Source organism: Lytechinus variegatus, chromosome 10, assembly GCF_018143015.1.
Source record: "Lytechinus variegatus isolate NC3 chromosome 10, Lvar_3.0, whole genome shotgun sequence".
Classification (NCBI taxonomy): Eukaryota; Metazoa; Echinodermata; class Echinoidea; order Temnopleuroida; family Toxopneustidae; genus Lytechinus; species Lytechinus variegatus.
Genome location: NC_054749.1, coordinates 1,600,403 through 1,620,309, shown reverse-complemented (window position 1 = coordinate 1,620,309; position 19,907 = coordinate 1,600,403). Strand labels below are relative to the sequence as shown.

The window sequence follows — 19,907 nt, the reverse complement described above, 5'->3', positions numbered from 1 at the left end:
TCAAAATACTTCAGTTATCATTCCCAGACAATTTGGGTGTCATATGAGGTAATAAATTGAATGTATTCTGTTAGGGATTTGTGCCCCAATTGGCTCTCCATAGTTAAACCACAACTTTAAACCATGGTTTTACTTAAACCAAAGTTCAGAACACGGGCCTAAATATTTTAATACGGACTGTCATGAGAAGCAAAGGGGTGCTTGAAGAACATGGCAGACCCCGACAAAGTTCATTGAAAAATTATGAAGACAAATTTTATATTGCGGTATGGGTATGCATACCAGGTATTCCTAATTTCAAGATAAAAGAAATGACAATGGTATGGATGGAGATGAAAGTCATGACAATCATCATGATTAAACAACAGATTATTATTATTTTCAAGTTACTTCTTTTTGTATACAAATCACTCTATAACCTAGCCCCAAAATACTTGTCTGATTGTTAAGAAATTAATGTCCCTGGTAGAACTAGATCCTCTGAAGACCCACTTAAATTAACATATCCAACTAAAAGAAACCAGACCGGAGATAGAACATTCACCATTGCATCCTCAATGGAATGGAACAACCTCCCTTTCACAATAAGACAATCCCCAACAATTGAGTCATTTAAAAAGTCTCTCAAAACTTTTTGTTCTAGGCAACTGCCTTCATTCCATATGTCATTCTGATTTTTTGTTTGTATAAAAAAGTTAACTGAAATTGTGAGCGCTTTGTGCCATGTGGGAAAGGCGTGTTATAAATATTGATTATTATTATTATCATTATTATGGTCACTAAAATGAACTTTACTCACTAATCTACATAAGTTTCCAATGAGTTTCCAAATATCTTGGCAAAAGTGACGGTCATCTGATGCATCCAGACAGGCACATCTAGAACAGAACGAGCTGCAATAAACAACAACGTATTCAAAATGAATAAGAAATTAATCACAAGTTTCTTAAGGTTCATAAAGTAGAATGTATTGCCCAAATAAGTGAATAAATGGAAATTTGCATTTTTACATGGTATTGAACATACATAACATAGCATGGAAAATGAACATATTTACAGAAAATCAAACAATCGCATATTGACAATTGTGATATATCCAATAGGAAAAGCACTTTGAACTAGGCTTTCCTGCTGGGGCCAGTTTTGTGGTAGCGACTGATCATGGAACGATTTTTACGATATCACGAACATTCACGACAACAACTGCAATCATTGTAGAAATCAGTCCCACAACAAGTCGGTATAGAGTTTTATAAATTCAGAGCCCTGTTTTTGTAAAAGATATCTAATTGGGAAGAACACAGCCATTGATTCAAGTAGTTACAGGGTTCTCATCTCTACAAGAAAACAAAATTCCCTGATATGTCCCAGATTTTTCCCTGATGAAGTTTGAAAATTCCCTGATCATTATTTGAACCCAGTCCCAGTTTTACATGTTCTCTAAGTTGTTGCAGTGAATAACATGGAAAAAAACCCACAATAGCTAGTCATTCAATGGATAATGTTTTGATATGCAACAAATTATAACAAAGTCTTATTACAGTGCTTTTGACTTTAGGGCCGATCAAATTCCCTGATTTTTTCCTTCTTCATTTGAGGCATTTTTCCCTTTTTGAGGTATTTTTTATCAAATTTCCTGATTTTTCCTTGACTGGAAAACGAGTTAAATAATTTTCCCTGATTTCCCTCATGGGCTGGGAACCCTGAGTTACATAACATGGGTAATTTTTGATGAATCAGAGGTATATACATAATGACAAAACCTCGAGACCCTCTAAACCTAATAACAAGTTCAAGTGTTGGCAGACTCACCCAAGTACAAGATATATTGAATGATTCCAGTGAGTTGTAGGTAGTTGGCCTCTGGATTGGCCCAAGGTTCCTTAAGATTACACCGGTCTAACACCTGATTAGCATTGTTCTCAAAATGGACATTGGAAAGCTGATGGAAAAAATAAAACAAAACATGAAAGGAATTTCATTAATTTGGGTAGTTTATTGATTCAATCTAAAAAGGAGACAAACAAAATCATTATACTCAGACACTGGGTGATAAAATACAACAGAACACAATAATATAAAGTAAAATGGCTTAAAGGTATGTAGACTGTAGGTAAGAAATGACTATTATTAAAAGCAAGAGCAAAGTTAGCTCAGTCAGTAAAGCATCTGCCCGTCGAACCAAAGATCGTGGGTTCGAGTCCACCCCGGGCAGATGACTGAAGCCAGTGCGTTGTGTTTAAAACGTCTCTCCTGTTTCATAGATGCAGGCTATGTTACAGTGGCAAACACTCTGTCCCTCGGATAGGATGTTAAATGGAGGTTCCGTGTAGAGGAGAGTCCCCACCTTTGCCCGTTAAGAACCCACTGCACTATTCAAATAAGAGTAGGGGGGAACTCCTGTGTAGTGGTCCACCTGCATTCCCCCAATCAGTTATATCGAGAGGAGAGACCTGCGGGTCACAGTTCGGTGTGCGCGCCCATCTAGGTGACCCAGATTGGCTGGCTCCTCCAAAAATGTGCCTTTGAATGTCTTTGACAGATATATGGCACTATACAAATGCTGTGCATCATCATCATTAAAAGAGTTAACATAACATTTGTAAAATATAAATAACAGATAATAAATTCAAAGCACTGGTTAACATTTCTACTCTGCTGTACATATCTTTTACTGATAGGTGATATAAAAAAAAGAGAGAGATGCGCATGACAGGGGAATAGAGAGAGGTGAGAAAGAATGAGTAGGTAGCAAGTGTATTAGATAGAGACATATAGGGATTAGGGAAATCATATATCCCAGTAATCACAATTATATTACCACATTGATAAGGACCTTCATAATGTTGTTTCTAAGAGAACAATTTCATTTGTCTACAGACCGATACCCAGACACAAATACAAAAATTCAATCAATTTATTAATTATTTCTTTGCAAATGGTCTTCCTCTATTGTTTATCTCTTTGTTGTTTCAATGTCATCCTTCAATCTTGACATAGGTACATGTAGGTAGCAATAAAATCCTTACCATAATCTGTCAGGTTAATGTCAGATTAATACCAGGAATCAAATAAAAATTTTAATCAATTGAGTAACTTTTTCTTGGTAGATCTTTCTTGAAACAGATAGCAATAGAATCCTTACCATTTCTTTATCCGTTAGGTTTGGATCTGTTTCAAATTCATCCGTCCTACAGAAAACAGAATAACCATGTTGTAAATGAATGTCATGGGTAATAGAATGTGTACATGTAAAATAGTCTTGAGTCTTAAAGTAGGTATGTATACCATTATTTTAAAGGGCTAGCATTGTGATTCATTGAGAGTATATCATCAGAGTTCCCCCTCCTCATTCCTTCTCCTACCTCCTTCTTCTTCATCTTTTATTATTATTATCATTATTTCATCACTATAAGTCACTTTCAACAGTGATACATACCTTGCTTTAGGTTTGGCAGCTTCCACTGAGGCTAAGAAAGTTACCAGGAAAGGCTCAAGATGCTGTCCTCTCTTTAACATAAAACCAAACATTAAAGGGTTAACACCAAACAAAGAAATACACAACAAATTCATAAAACAGATTTGTTTTCTAACACAACTGTTAGGAATGCTACAATGAATATTTACAGAGAAAGTTAGCAATCTAGGAGCTTTATAGTGAAGAGCAAAAATATGATTTATGCATGAATTAGCATAACAAAATCTTGGAAAATTTGAATTCAACCATACAGCTTTGAAGATAACATCGCACACTACCATTGGTCTGAATTTTCTTGAAGGGGTCCTGGCTGGTCTTTGTCAAATTTACTCAATGATAAAGAATCTTAATAAGATTTTAACTGAATAGTAACTCACTTCTGGTTATGTGTACATGTTCTTATTTGAAACATATATCTCACCTCCTTGATGACCTTGGTTGAGACTGAACGCACAAATTTTCCTGATAAAAAAATAAAAAGAGTTATCAAATGGTACAATACAACTTTAGCATCTTCAGTTAATAGTCAACACTTATTCAATTATGAAAATAATTTTCAATATCATTTACAGAATCAAACATGAAAAAGTTTTACAACCTATTTTAACAAAAATAAAACCCTTGACCTCACATAAAATATACAAACAACAGGAAACAGAAATTTATTATTAGATTAACAAGTTTTATTTTCATTATGTAAATTGTTACCGTTCCATAGTTTGTACACAAGACTTAACGCAGACCATTTCCAACCCTAATTTTGAGAGAAATGTGTGTATGTGCAATCAAATTATTGCACTCTGTGAAAGAATGGATGAATGAATGAATTATCCAATGCAATAATAACCATTTACAAGTTTACAGCCAATCAGTTATGAATACGTAGAATAGCAAGGATAATAGGAACCAAAAAATAGCATGAATTAGTAGCTCCTTCCAAGAAGTTGTGCATACATGAGATTAACACTCCTTTTCCCAAGCTAGTCTTAAGCTTTTGCCTCGTGCTATATCTATGTTGAAAGAAATGTGACTTGAGGTGAAGCTGGCAGTCCACCTTATGTTACTCTAGTCGAATAAAGGGGGCAAAGAGTTAACTCTACACATGAATCATACCTAGATTGACATCTCCAAAGATCTTATTAACAAACTCTTCATTGGTTGTCAGGAATGTATAGAGGAGCTGGCTTCCCCTTAGGATGGGCTTGGTGAGAAGAACCTGCAGATGGAAATGTATTCAGGTACAGTGATTAAATGAACAATTTATAAAATCACCTGCAAGTACATAAAGCTATCCCCACCTTTTAAATGTCTTGTTCATTTTCACAGATATATCATGTTATAGAAGCAATCAAAGCAAGTATATTTAATACTCGATAATTGATATCATCAAGCCCGTAGCCCCCTCCCCCCCCAAAAAAAAGCAAAAAATATCAGGGGAGGAAAAGGAGAGAAAGGAAGAGAACTCCCTAATTGAAAAGCCTGGCTACAGGGATGATCATTCTATGAATCTTGTTAAATATAGGATTCTCTTTATTTTGCTTATAAAACATACAGAGAAAACCAAAACCCTGTATGAATTCAAACAAGACTAGGGCCTTTGTAAAGATATTCCAGATCAGCAATCCTCTAATAAAGAGATTTTGTTAGATTCCGCCAATTAGAATCAAGGATTTCATGGAAGTTACTATAACAGCAGTCCCATTTATGCAATGGCCACATCACAAGCTCCATCTCCAGCATGAAAATACCGAGCATACAAGTTAATTCCTTGAACATTGTTGTTAGGTTTTCAAAATACTCAATAGAGCCTATGTTTTTGATAAAAAACAAGTGGAGTGCCTCAGGAAGTCTCGCCTGCATAATGTAATTCATAATACCAGCAGTGCTGACTTCGAAAACGACAATAAAATGATTATTTACAAGAAACACCATTCATTTGATAATAGAGTACTATGTTAATTGACCCTAAATGACATTTGATCTTGATCATGTGACCTAATGCTTTCGAAAGATGATCAGTGATACTTGATTACCCCTATGTCCATATTTCATGAACTATATCCATGTACTTTCAAATGATGGACAAAGATCATCGACCCTAAATTAAATTGGACCTTGATCATGTGACTTGAAACTCTGAAACCCAAGAGGGATAGTCACTGATACTTGGTTACACTTATGTCTAAGTTTCATTACATACATCCATATACTTTTAAAGTTTTGACCTTTAAAAAAAATAACCTCAGTTCAAATTTTGTCTTAATTCTTCCAAGACAATCCAAGTTCATTGACTCTAAATGACCTTTGACCTGGGCATGTGACCTGAAACTTGCAAGGGATGTTCAGTGATACTTGATCACTCTTATGTCCAAGGTTTATGAACTAGATCCATAAACATTCAGTAACGATGGCAATTTTACAAATACCCCTGACATGGTCAAAGATCAGAGACCCCAAATTGACGTTTAATAATAATAATAATAGCCAATTTTTATAAAGCGCTTTTCCCAGAATGGCCCAAAGCGCGTTACAGCATATTATTACCCCGGTCATTGGATTCATTTCAATCCCGCACGAAAAGTGCACAATTTCCACTCCCTGGGGAGCATTCCTTGCATTCATCGCAGCCTCATTATGGCGCTGGCAAAATCAAACATACAATATCATGAACTAGGTCCATATATTTTCTAAGTTATGATGACATTTGAAATACTTAACCTTAGGTTAAGATTTCGATGTTGACAATGACGCCGTCGGAAAAGCGGCGCTTATAGTCTCACTCTGCTATGCGGGAGAGACAAAAATTGGTTTTCTTACCCTGAGATATTTCTCTAAGCCAGGCCTCTTTTTCTCCATGAAGTCATGTGACTTGCTTCCAAACGGCCGTCTAACAGGCAGCTGAGCATCTTCAAACACACCTAATTAAATTTATAAAGAAATAAATCTACATAATAATACATGAGATTTGTATAGTGCACGTTCCATCTTGATTAGATGCTCAAGGTGCTTCAGAGCAGAACAACAAAAGCTAAGTAAATGTGGGGCATGGATAATAAATATCACCAGCATATTTGAGCACACATTTTTATCTGTTTGATCGCAATTATTTTCTTACAACACCCATTAAGTCTTGGATATTAGAGCACAGGCAATGTGTTTGGATTTTATGTGTAATTGTGCTATATCTTAGGCAAGGAGGGGTGGGGGAGGGGACAACCAGTGCCATGCCTTTTTGATTTAACCTTGAAGGGGAAGTTCACCCTAAAGAAAAGTTTGCTGTACAAATAGCAGAAAAAAATGATTCAATTTTTCAATGATTCGTGATTACTTATTATTAATTTTTTTTTTAGAAAGGGGTGTGAAATAATTTGTCTATTGATGTACCGAAGGTACAGTAAAAGCCATTTTCAATTTTCAGAGAAAATGACATTTTATTGATTTTTTTACCATACGATATGCAGGAATGCTGCTCGCATGACGTCACAAATCAAATAATTGAAATTCTTCTCATTTTTTTCATTATTTGATGGATTTTCCTCAAACCTTTCAGCAATATTTTTCAAGATTATCTTTAAGATTATCTCAAATCAATCAAACTAGTTCTTCACTTACCATGAAATTCTCTCAACTTCTGTTCCAGTGCATAGAACTCATGGTATCTCCTGTGAAGAAAATATGAATTATAAAGGAACAAGAACTTTCTATCAATCACCCCCACATATTTCTGAATAATTTAATTCCCATTGCCAAGAAGGAACATGCGTGTAGAATGTGGAATATGATAAGGTAGAGTGAGGTATTATAAAATGAAAATGAAATCCTTGGAAAAGTTAATTTGTACGAAAACCAATAATAAAATCAATAAAATTTGAGAATAGGATGAATAAAGCAGAGCTGCCAACCTGAACAAGAACATTCCAGTATTTTTAAAGCTGAAAATCAGTATTTTCAAAGAAATACCATAGGACAACACATAAAACTGAAACTTGAGAAATCAGTATTTTGCGCGAAACCATCAGTATTCTTCTCATTTTTCAGTACTAAATACTGAAAACCCGTACTACTTGGCAGCTCTGATAAAGTCATGAGAAAATAAATGTTGAGATAACTAATTTGGAGATCCTTCTATTGGCAATGCGACCGTGATGGCTTTTATGCACTGAAATATTGATGATATGGTAACTATTGGCTCAAAGTCCACAGATGAAGCTCTTGCAAGGGTTAGTCCCAGGGTGCAATACACCATAAAGAAAATTCTGAAGAACTTTATATTTCCCTTAAAAAAAAAACCCTTTCTTGAACTACAATGTACTTTATTGGACATGAAATTCTTGATGAAAATGATATGACATTTTAAAACCCCAAAGCAACTTGGGGGTGGGGGTTCAAGAGAACATTAAGGCATCTATGTACCTTTCAACCTGCCATGAGTTCTTTTCTACATCTCCTTCTCTGACATCAATCCTCTGAATGCCGATGATGAAAACAAATCCTTCCTTTCCTCCTTCTAACTTCATCTCGACGCTCGGTATACTAACCCTCCAAGCGCTCAGGTCATGCTGGGGTGATGATACGCCAGGATGGTGTGTGTCCTCGTCGTCAGAGGCTAGGTCTACATCAGACTGGTAGAAAAACACAATATCATGTTAAACACTAACCCTCCAAGCACTCAGATAATGTTGGGGTGATGATACGCCAGTGTGGTGTGTGTCCTCATCGTCAGAGGCTAGATCTGAATTAGACTGGTAGAAAAACACAATATCATGTTAACACTAACTCTACAAGCACTCAGGTCATGTTGGGGTGATGATACGCAAGAATGATGGGTGTCTTCATCGTCAAAGGCAAGATCTACATCAGACTGGTACATAAACACAATATCATGTTAAACACTATCTCGACTATTCATCTCGACGCTCGGTATACTAACCCTCCAAGCGCTCAGGTCTTGCTGGGGTGATGATACAACATTATGGTGTGTGTCTTCATCATCAGATGATAGATCTACATCAGAGGCCCGTTTCATAAAGAGTATTTGCCTTGGCAACTACCATGGTTACTTGATTTTGATTGGGTGCCATGGTAGTTGCCATAGTGGCAAAGTTACTGCAGTTGCAACTCTTAATGAAACAGGTCCAGACCTTTAACCCTTGTTAAACTGGGGGATCAATTTGACCCCCCCCCTCGACAAATTTCATCACTATGCCGTCACGCAAAGTTTTTATATCGGGCCGCTCACTGACTTTTTACTTTCAAGTCTTGCGCATCTTTTGAGACCATAATTGCAACGACCGGGGAAGCAGTTCTGAAATTACACAACATTTTGTAAGTGCATGTCAGACCCGAAATTGCTCAAAAATGTGATTGTGTTTTTCAACCAAAAATCATAGATGTATGATTATTTTTACTCTTGTTGGTTTAAATGGATTTATTTTATGCTATCTATGATCGCAGAAGGGTCCCCGTCAAAGTTCATTGGAAAAAACAATAAAAAACAAACATTTGAAAAAACAAAAGAAATACATAAGAATTAAAAAAACAATAAAATATATAAGAAATTAATTATATATTTGCAATTTTTTGTAGATATTTGTTAGAAATGTAATAATTGCTATTCCAACCAAAAATTAGCATTTTACTAGCTATATAAATTGAGTTAAAGCCAAAAACATACATGTACACAAAAATAATTTTAGGGCAAATTTCATACACTTATTTGCATAATTAATTAATTAAAAATAAAAAGAATTCTTTTTTTTTATTTTACCAAAGAGTCTTGTAGTTTACATCCAGTTCTATGTGCGTGCAAATTTTTGCTGCGATCGTGCAATCAGCGGCTGAGATCTGAGGGTATATATGGTATATACAGGTCTGAAATAGCCCAGTTAAGATAGGGTTAAACAAACACAATATCATGTTTATAAACACTGACTCTACAAGCTAGATATACATCAATATCAGATTGGTAAACAAACACAATATGCATTATATTACATCTAGGGCCATTAAGCAGTCCACTATATTGCCTTTACAATGTCAGCGGGTACTTACCGATGGTTGACTCGATTCTTCATAGAGATCAAGATTGAACAGGCTGTCTCCATCTATCAAAAAAAAAGAATAAGAATTATCCTAATCATAATAATGACAATATTGACAATGATACCACTACTACTACTACTACTAATAATAATAATAATAACAACAATAATATGATAATAATTCAAACTTATATATTTTCACATCTCTAAAATAAACCAAGATTGAGTAAATGATACTAATTAAAACTTATTTAGTTTCATATCTCTAAAAAATAAACAAGATATTAAGTTCAGGAAAATAACAATCCAATGATTCCATAATGATGGAGTAAAATGACAATGAAGTTGCAAAATTTTGACAAAATAACACAATACATAAGGTAATGACTGGAATGTGAGCAAATAGCAAAAAGCTAATAATAATAATAATAATAATAAAAATAATAATAATAATAAACAATGATAAAAAAGAAATATATAACAGCAATGATAATAAAAATAATTCAATTAACATATTGGGAAAAAGGTCAATGCTTTTTTCATGATATCACTAGAGTTCTAGTAAATTCTATATCCTCACCCGACTGTCCTTTGAAGACACCTTTGATTTTACTTCCCAGCTTGCTCATGGCAGCAAATGTATCACTCGGCCTCTTGCTTGCCACTCTATCAGATGGATCATTAAATAAGAATAAAACAAATAAATATCAATTTTAGTGCAAACATCAATCAATTTGTTATCAACATAAAGATTAATCAGAGAGTTTACCTTGCTTTGCATGCATTGGGGTATTAAGATTGAAACAGAATAAAAATTAATGCACTTTTTTTGTATTTCAAAGGCTTGTCAGGAATTTTATTGCATAACATATCATAGCAGAGAATAGTTTTCTTAGTATCATAATATGCTAGGGATGTTTGCATGATTCCTATACAAAATGTACTGGATAACAATTTTGTATAATGCTGTACAGAAAAAGATTTTTTTTTCCTGACAACTTAAAACTGCTCATTAAATTTTAAAAGTAAAATTATACTCTGTTAGAGGATATTCATTGAGATACACAAGTATATTTGTTAAATGCAGCATAGAAGTAAAGTTTTGCTTTGCTTTTTAATAAGTCCCTCATTTTCATTTTCACATGCTAACTGTAATCTATAATTTGTCTAATTATCAAAATGTATTTGGAACAGAAAGAATTATATATACTCTGACTATTTCCTACGAATGTGTTAATTATTGAAGTATTCTTATGACACATATTCTGTTTTGTACATTCATACATATGTATATATGTTTATGTTTATTATCAGAAAATGGAAGTGAAATAAACTAAACTGAAACTGAGAGTGATGACAGCACTCCTACATTTGTAAATTCAGTAATACACCCATGTCTGTTTGTACTGAAATATGCTTGCATTGAAATTTGCTTGCACCAAAATTTGTTTGCACAGAAGTGACTTGCCTGTTTTGTTCTACTTTCACAGTGAATAGTTAAGATGTAGGCCTACTAGCAAAGAAGTCAATAATTCTATACATCACTTCATGTATTCAATCCACAGGTATTTGTGAATCCTTCATCTTTGTGTTTCACTTTGGTAGAATTTTGTTGGAATCTCAAATCAAACATGAAATGATAATATGATGACCTCCATCAATAAAACCATTGCCTTTTCCCCTAACAACTTTTATTATATATTTTTTTTTTCTTTTGTTGACCTTGCAGCAGCCGCATGTATAATGGAAAAGTTTATCTCGAATAAATCTTAACACTTCATACCATATTCCTGCAAATTTGAAGCTTAAGCCCGTTACTTTTTTCTACCTTGAATTTTGACAGGTGGTTGGTGTTATGATTGCTGCTAAAAATACTGGTGCTATATACAGGTAAATGAAATATACTTAATCTATACTTTCATTGGATGATTTCATTTAATCAATAAACCAACCTATGTTCTTTAACTTATTTTATGCAGCTGTATATTCAATTTTTTTTAATTTGTTATATATATGTGCTTGAATGATGTATTTTACTATGTAAAATGGTACAACTGAACTTAATTTTAATGGATAAATGAAACAACTAACCATTCACAAAGTCAGGTACTAACTTGAAAATCTAGGAAATCTATATATAATTCAGGAATCTAACTTCATACGCTTACACGACTAGACACTGATGAATCAATGTGAGATCATTCATACATTGAGAAATACAAATGAAATCAAAATCACCCACAAGCACATGATATATCATACTGTACTATACATGACAAACATATCACTTAAAAGGTGAAGGACAACTAATACATAAATCTAACAAATACTTTGGCAAAATTGCAAATAATTAAACACTTATACACAGGCATTCTCCGCCCGCTCAAAGAAATGGATCATAATTCTTTGGGTTGAGAATAGTATCTTGGAATCTTGAATTTAGCTAGATAATGCCCATTTGAAATTTGCAGATCAAACTGGAAAGATGCCACTACAAAAGTATTCATTAAAGGCTGGCTGTTGCATTGTGGGTAAGAATACTATGACAGCTGGGTCTACATAAAGATTAAGTGTTTTGAGGTAAATGATGATATTAAACTACAAATGAAAATGCCAATTAAGATAAGGGCTGAGTTACACTGACCAACTCCCAGCAAATCAGTATATGAATTTTTTTTTACCTAGTTAGCATAAAAACTCTACTCTATAAATGGATTAGATAATGCATTCTACTAATTACTGAGAAGCATCACTGATAAAAAGATTTACTGCAAACTTTTAAAACTATAAATCTATACAGTAATGTAATTTTGAATTTCAAGCTAGTTCATTCGATCAGACTTGGCTTCCTTTGAAAAGTGAAAACATTGGCAGCTGATTACAGTATTTCAAATTTAGTCTCCACTCCTACCGTTAGAGTTCAATCTGAGGTGAATAAGCTTAGAACCAACTATCTAAACAAAAGACTTCTGATAAACATACAAGTACAATGTCAAACTTTGTCGGACTACAGGTGTGCGTTGTTAAGCAAATATGGATAAGTAGCTCTTCTATTACCGTGATAACAGCTACTAAAATGCTAAGCTACTAATCACAAACATCACACTAGTACATGTCTGTAGCCTAATCAATATGCAATTAAATGGTCAGATGAATAAAACCCTTTCTCATACCCCAATATGCATGAATCAATAACAATTTTAACAAAAAGAAACTACTTCTTAATCCTTCATCATCAAAAATAATAAAGAACAAACAACCCCCCCCCAACAAAAAAAGGGCTGGAGAAATATTTCATTTTTAATAAAATAGTAAAAAAAAAATAATTTAAAGCTTCGTCAAGCACCAACTCCCATTCACCCAGGGAATAATTTTCATGCTATTGCATCACATTTGGCCCACATTTTTGAAAGACTGCTATGCAGAGAGTCTTTTGTGATAGCATATTTTTATACAGGACTGTACATTACTTACTTGAGAGCTTTTCTCTTTTGACCAAAAATGTTATTACGATTTGTTAGGCAAAGATTTTCCCTGCATTCACCCCTCATTCCATCTTTTCTTGCCATGCATTGCAGCAGCTCTGTTCAAATGATACCCTAACAAAAACAAGTGCATACATGTATTTCAAAAGCCGTTGGCGTTTGAGTCGTGGTGAAGGTCATTCCCTGTAGTAGCCAGGAAATGTCGCCTAATTTTGTCTATATTCCCAACAGATAATTTTCAAATCAACTGAATGACACAACACAACTTACATGTATATCGAAAATAATGTATTATAGGTGAAGGAGGCATTCAAACCCCCCAGTTTCCCTCATACATTTACCCCTCTCATATCAGACAATTGCATTGTAACAGAAGTCCCTTTGAATTTGAAGTAAAAAAAGGTCTCTCATAGCAATCCATACATTCATAATATTACATAAAAATATTTGGATACCAATGAAACCCCATACATGAATGAACAGTACACCCAATACACAAGTGAGAAAAAGACATCTATACACATGCATGGTAACTATGAACCATTTGCAAAGGCTACACTCATGTGAATCCCAGAAAAATACCACCATAAGGCAATATATTTCTATGACAAAACCACACTTTCCATCATTAACATGTTAGGTTTCAATTTCTAAAGGACAAACAGGTTATGGTAATATGAAAATATACATTGATATATATATATTTATAGCAATATGAGACATGCCACAGTCACAGCAAAGATCCTGACTCCAAACAGACCAGTGGTACATCACCAACCCTACGGCCCAAATTCACCAAGGTGGTTTTAAAAACCATCGATTGAACCCATGGTTTACGCAGATTTCCTGTATGAATTTCTCCTATTTACCACATGTATTAAAATATTCCAATGCCGATGCACGCTTTTGTCTAAGTGCGCCAAATTGACACCTGTTGTCATGGTTAAGTATGCTATTTTATTCAGTGGCCCAATGTTTTGAATTATTGAGTCCACTCTTCAGACAATGGACTCATGAATACAATAGCGTATTTAACCATGGCAACAGGCACCAATCTGGTGCACTGTGACAAAAGCGCACATCAGCATTGGACATTTTTTTAATATACACGGTAAATAAGCATAATTTATACAGGAAATTTGCATAAGCCATGGGTTCATCCGATGGTTTTAAAAACCACCTTTGTGAAGTCCTTTATCAATAGCAAAAATAGTCATTTGGTCTTCAAAAAGCAAAAAATCGAAAATTAGTTTATCCAAAAGAGTAAATCTTTTACTTAATACTGTCAAAATTTCAAGTTGTAAAGCTGAATAGAAACAAGTGGAATGCCTCTGGCCGTCTCACCTGCATCACGCGGTTCAATATAGCAGCAGTGCTGACTTTGAATACTACTCTAACTCGCACAAGATGTTCAGTGATACATGGTTACTCTTATGTCCACTTTTTATGAACTAGACCAATAAACTTACAGAGATATGATGGTTATTCACCAAAAAACCCCAACATGGCCAAAGTTCATTGACCTTACATGACCTTTGACCATGATCATGTGACGTGAAACTCAAACAGGATATTCAGTGATACTTGATTACTCTTATGTACAAGTTTCATGAATCAGATCCATAAACTTTCAAAGTTATGATGGTAATTCAACAGATACACCCAATTCGGCCAAAGTTCATTGACCTTTGACCTTGGTCATGTGACCTGAAATGTGCACAGGATGTTCAGTGATACTTGATTACTCTAATGTCCAAGTTTAATGAACTAGCCCAATAAACTTCCAAAGTTATGATGGTAATTCAACAGATACCCCCGATTCGGCCAAAGTTCATTGACCCTAATGACCTTTGACCTTAATCATGAGACCTGAAACTTGCACAAAATTTTCAGTGATGCTTGATTACTATTATGTCCAAGTTTCATGAATCAGATCCATAAATTTTCAAAGTTATGATGGGAATTCAACAGATATCTCCAATTCGGCCAAAGTTCATTGACCCTAAATGACCTTTGACCTTGGTCATGTGACGTGAAACTCATGCAGGATGTTCAGTGATACTTGATTAACCTTATGTCCAAGTTTCATGAACTAGGTCCATATATTTTCTAAGTTATGATGACATTTCAAAAACTTAACCACAGGTTAAGATTTCGATGTTGATTCCTCCAACATGGTCTAAGTTCATTGACCCTAAATGACCTTTGACCTTGGTCATGTGACATGAAACTCTAATAGGATGTTCAGTAATACTTGATTAACCTTATGGCCAAGTTTCATGAACTAGGTCCATATACTTTCTAAGTTATGATGTCATTTCAAAAACTTAACCTCAGGTTAAGATTTGATGTTGACGCCGCCGCCGCCGCCGCCGTCGGAAAAGCGGCGCCTATAGTCTCACTTTGCTTCGCAGGTGAGACAAAAAACAAAAATACAAGAATTCCTTTGACACATGTTTTTGTGGACTGCCTTGGAAGTTTCACTAAGATTGCAGTTTGCTTATCTCATGCTTGTGTAAAACAACAACCAATGTCATTTTCTCATTCTTTGTATCACTCACTGATTTTTTCTGCATTCAATGAAATAATTGTCCGGGTTATTATTGATCAATATTGACAAATTTTATATCATTTTAAAGCTAAGAAAGTGCTTTTTCAAACTCAATTAACATCTCAAAATTCTCTTCAGGAACTTATTGCTGGTTGGTAACATATTGCTTTGGTCGGTTTAGAGTTGGTTCTCCAGCGTGACTGGTCCTTTGAATAGAGCATGAATACTGACCGTTGGAGGACCGAGAGGGGTGGGGGAGTGGAGTTTATAGGGGAGGGTACAGGTTCGGGTGTAGAACAACTGAGGGATAAATATTGAGATTAATAACAGTTATATTAGTGCAATTAGGTAGGGTTGTGTATTGATGGTAATGATTATATAGAGAGTATATGGGGAATGAGTAGTTGCCAAATCAAGTGAGTTACAATATAGAAAATGACAACAGAGGAAGTATAAAGTTTTCTCAATCAATTATTCAAGGATAATTGTAGATCAAGGTAAAATTAAAATTTGGCATAAAGTTGAAAGAGTTGAAAAGTAATATGAAAGATGGAAGGTAAGTTTGCAGATTTGTGAAGTAAGTTGGGTAGAAGGGTGAAAGGGGGGGGGGGGGGAATACAAGAGAAAGGGTGAAAAAATGTTTACCAAGAAAATGAGAAGTAAAGAGAGGTGAGGGGAAGGAAATCCAGTGAAGCAATAACATAAAAGGAAAACACAAAAACAGGAAGGTTTGTTAAACAATCTTTAGGTGATATTTAGTATTGTTTATTGGTTGTTAAATAAATGAAAATAGTTGTAGTTAGCGTTGATTACATGAGAAGGTCTGTAATCAAAGATTAAAGCAAATTGTCACTTTATCATAGTGGATCTCAATCTGGTACAGTTATATAAATTGAACTTTGTGAATTCATGAAATCTAAGCTGACAAACTATCACACTGCAGATCATCAACACAGATAAGCACATGTGGGACAATGTATTATTATTGCTCAGAAAGAGACCATACATTTGCCTCAAATCCCATGCTTCTATTGTTTGCCAGAATCCTTTGTAACACATTTTTTATTTATGCAAACAGACACTTGAGTGGTCATTTTATTGGATTCTGTTTCGTTTTGAAATCATTACAACTGACATTTACATTTAATCGTTATTATGTGGGAACAGTCTTGGCTGGGGCTCAATAAATACTGTGCAACATGTGAGTATAGTTAGTGAAATTGACATATATATAAAGATATGAAGATAATTAATCATTAGATTATAAAAGTTAGTATAACATGCACATTAGCATTAATATTTCTTAAATAATTCAGGATATAATTGCAGTGCATTATAGAGTGGAGACTTGTTAAGCTATGATCTTGATAATTAGAACATTTATTTTTTTAAAGCATAAAAGTCCAATGACAACGGACATTATACCTCAGTCACATTTACTGCGGCTGCGGAAGATTCTAGAATTTCTACAGCGAGTAGCAATTCTACGGTCGATGCAGAATTTCCACGGTCACAAGATTTCAAGATTTTATTAGAACAAATGATCGCAGCTTGTTACAGCTGAATTGGCATATGTTTTACAAAAAAGCATAAAAATACACATAAAATCAACAACAAGCAATGTTACAAAAGAATCAAGAAATTACAAAAATAATTACGATAAAATCATGATAATAATGATTTTACCAATACAATACTGTTGCAGTCACATATGTTAGGGGCTCCACATGGCGTATTTTTAAATTCATGGAAACCGAAAATCTGCAGCTGCCGTATGTCCTTGAAATAATGACGCACGGTCGTAGGTTTTATAGTTAACGGCAGACGCAAGGTGGAAGCAAGGCGCACTCACGGCTGCTATAAACCGCTCTAGGCCATTGCTACGGCTAGCGTAGAAATGAAAAATATTACAACTCCGCACTATAATTTTACATCCACCTCCACCGCCTTTAAAATATAGCAATCCGCTGTATGTCGACCCTGCAACCGCCGCAGAAATCTTTCAAATTCAGGTATTTACGGCTGCCGTTTTCACGCCGTAGAGCAAATATGACTGAGGTTTTACAAATATTAAGCTAAGCATATTTATATTAGTGCCAATATTCGATATTGAGACTAGACAGTTAAGGACTGGATGTAAAGATCTTTGAAATAATGATTATGATAGATAACTTACTTGCTTGATCCCCTTGCCAATGCAAGTCTTCTCTTTCCACATAACAAGGTGTAATACTATAAAAAAAAACAGAGCGCGAGGTTCATTACTAAGTGATTGGATAAATGTCATTAAATTTTTTTAGCTTATTAAAGAGAAATTCCAGTAGTTGCAGTAAACACTGATTTCGTGAGAAAGTCTGTAAAACAAGGCTTAATTGTCAGTATATCATCAAAGATCTAGATCTGGTACAGTTATATAATCTGAACTTTGTGAAATATTGAAATCTACATGTACACTGAAAAATGTTCTCACCGAAGATCCCCAACACAGATAAGCGCATGTGGGACAGTGTACAATTATTGCTTTGAATGTCGGGCCCGACGCTTTACCCGAATCCAATGCTTATTTGCCGATTTCTCAGCAATTACACAATTTCTTCCAGAATCCTTTGGCACATGCGTTTTATTTATACAGACAGACACTTTGGTGGTCATTTCATTGGATTCTGTACGAACTAATTTTGATATCGTTACCAAAACTAGCATTTACCTTTAAACCTTGAACATATATGTTGGATAATTATTGAAGATGACACATTTTCTGAAACTCATGATTCAAGAAAGATTCAAGATTTATTCAGTCCTTTGAACAAAAACACATACTTAGATATACAATTAAATAATTTGACAAACAGTGCAAGTTATACAGACACAAAAGGTCATTGATTTTGCATACAAAGGAAAAATAATGAAATGATTTTTTTTCATAACTGCAAATTACAAATGTTTCATAAAAAATGAATTTGTGAGACTGTGACTCACAATAAAATAAATATGTTTTCTTCCAAATGAAATATGAACAATTGCTCATTTTAAACCTGAGAGGAATAATTTAACCTTCAAGCATTTAGGGCATCTTTTATAAAATTTTATCTAATGGGTGATCCAAAACGGTCTTCCAAACTTGCAATCATCAATTAAATAAACCGAGTCTGATTTCATGATTTATATGGAATGTAGGAAATTCATCTCATCTTTGAACAATCCTCTGTTGCATACAAACATTGGAAAAACCCTTGGATATAAAAGTGTTTAATAAAAGTAATTCATTTCTTAATTCAACATCATTATCAAGCTTAGTGCGTACAATCATCATTATCATATACAGTACAAGTATGATAATGTTCACAATTTGACAGTCAGTCTATAATTGAAAAATTGCAAAAGTGACAAAACATTATTTCAAATATATTTTCTTGCAAGATAACATGTACTAATCATATTCCACATTTGAGTTTAAAGTGACATTAATTAAGTACACATAATGGGACTAAATTTGGAGGATAAAAATAATAAAATCATGTCCATACCTCTTCTGAATGATGAAACAGGGGGCAGTATGTACTCTCTAGCAGACTGAACACATATTCATAAGCTCTACAGAAAAAAAAATATTCATTACATTCAAAGGGGACATACATGTATTATGTTTAATGTTTATCACTCTAAATTGGGAACATGACAAAAAAAAAACAGAATCAGTGTTAATAAATGTAAATTTGTAACTTTTCATTACCTCATATCATTATTATATTCATATTTCGCTATGACTAATGTTTTATCTATATACCATTCTGAAGAAAACAAATTAACAATAATACAGTTCTTGTATAGCTCATTACACCTTACAAAGGTCTCAGAGCACATTAGGAAAAAGAAGAAAGAAAAAATGAAGGAAAACTGCTGGTAATTCTATTATGATATAATCATCAGTTAAATAAAAACGTTAAATACATATAGAAATATTTATTGTAACCGAGAATAATTGCAATAGCAGATTTTACTTTATAAAAGCTGTGAACCACTAAGCGGGTTTGCCATGAAATGCAATAAAGAACAGAGTTAATGAAAGCAGACTTACTCAAAGAGGGTCAATGTCTTCCTCATCTTAATAATTCCTTCAGGAGGTCCTGTAACAACTAAAAAATTATTTAAAAAAAAATTGTTCATGTATTAGAGGCTTAATAATAATAATACTAATAGTTATATTTATATATAGCACTTATTACACCTTGTTTCTAAGCACTTTACAGTGCAATTATTACCCCGGTCATCAGATCCTGGCATACTTGCACACAATATATGCACTTTCTCCGACTCCTGGGGAGCATTCCAACAAGAGTTCCAAGACTCAA

General features: G+C 34.1%; 1 protein-coding gene across 2 annotated transcripts in view; it reads right to left on the bottom strand.

The window, feature by feature from the left end:
- LOC121422599 (sorting nexin-14-like) overlaps positions 1–19,907 on the bottom strand; it is a 49,605-nt gene that overhangs the window by 6,300 nt on the left and 23,398 nt on the right. Inside the window, exons 13-27 of one of the 2 annotated variants that reach the window (XM_041617749.1) lie at positions 19,634–19,691; positions 19,083–19,149; positions 17,732–17,787; positions 15,787–15,855; positions 10,100–10,185; positions 9,530–9,582; positions 7,892–8,100; positions 7,091–7,140; positions 6,296–6,396; positions 4,592–4,694; positions 3,900–3,940; positions 3,440–3,510; positions 3,146–3,191; positions 1,813–1,942; positions 800–893 (exon numbers count right to left, since the gene is read on the bottom strand). In XM_041617749.1, the coding sequence (XP_041473683.1) occupies positions 800–893; positions 1,813–1,942; positions 3,146–3,191; positions 3,440–3,510; positions 3,900–3,940; positions 4,592–4,694; positions 6,296–6,396; positions 7,091–7,140; positions 7,892–8,100; positions 9,530–9,582; positions 10,100–10,185; positions 15,787–15,855; positions 17,732–17,787; positions 19,083–19,149; positions 19,634–19,691 (1,234 nt within the window). The remainder of the gene's footprint in view (positions 1–799; positions 894–1,812; positions 1,943–3,145; positions 3,192–3,439; positions 3,511–3,899; positions 3,941–4,591; positions 4,695–6,295; positions 6,397–7,090; positions 7,141–7,891; positions 8,101–9,529; positions 9,583–10,099; positions 10,186–15,786; positions 15,856–17,731; positions 17,788–19,082; positions 19,150–19,633; positions 19,692–19,907) is intronic. The other variant, XM_041617750.1, reaches the window with a different exon arrangement.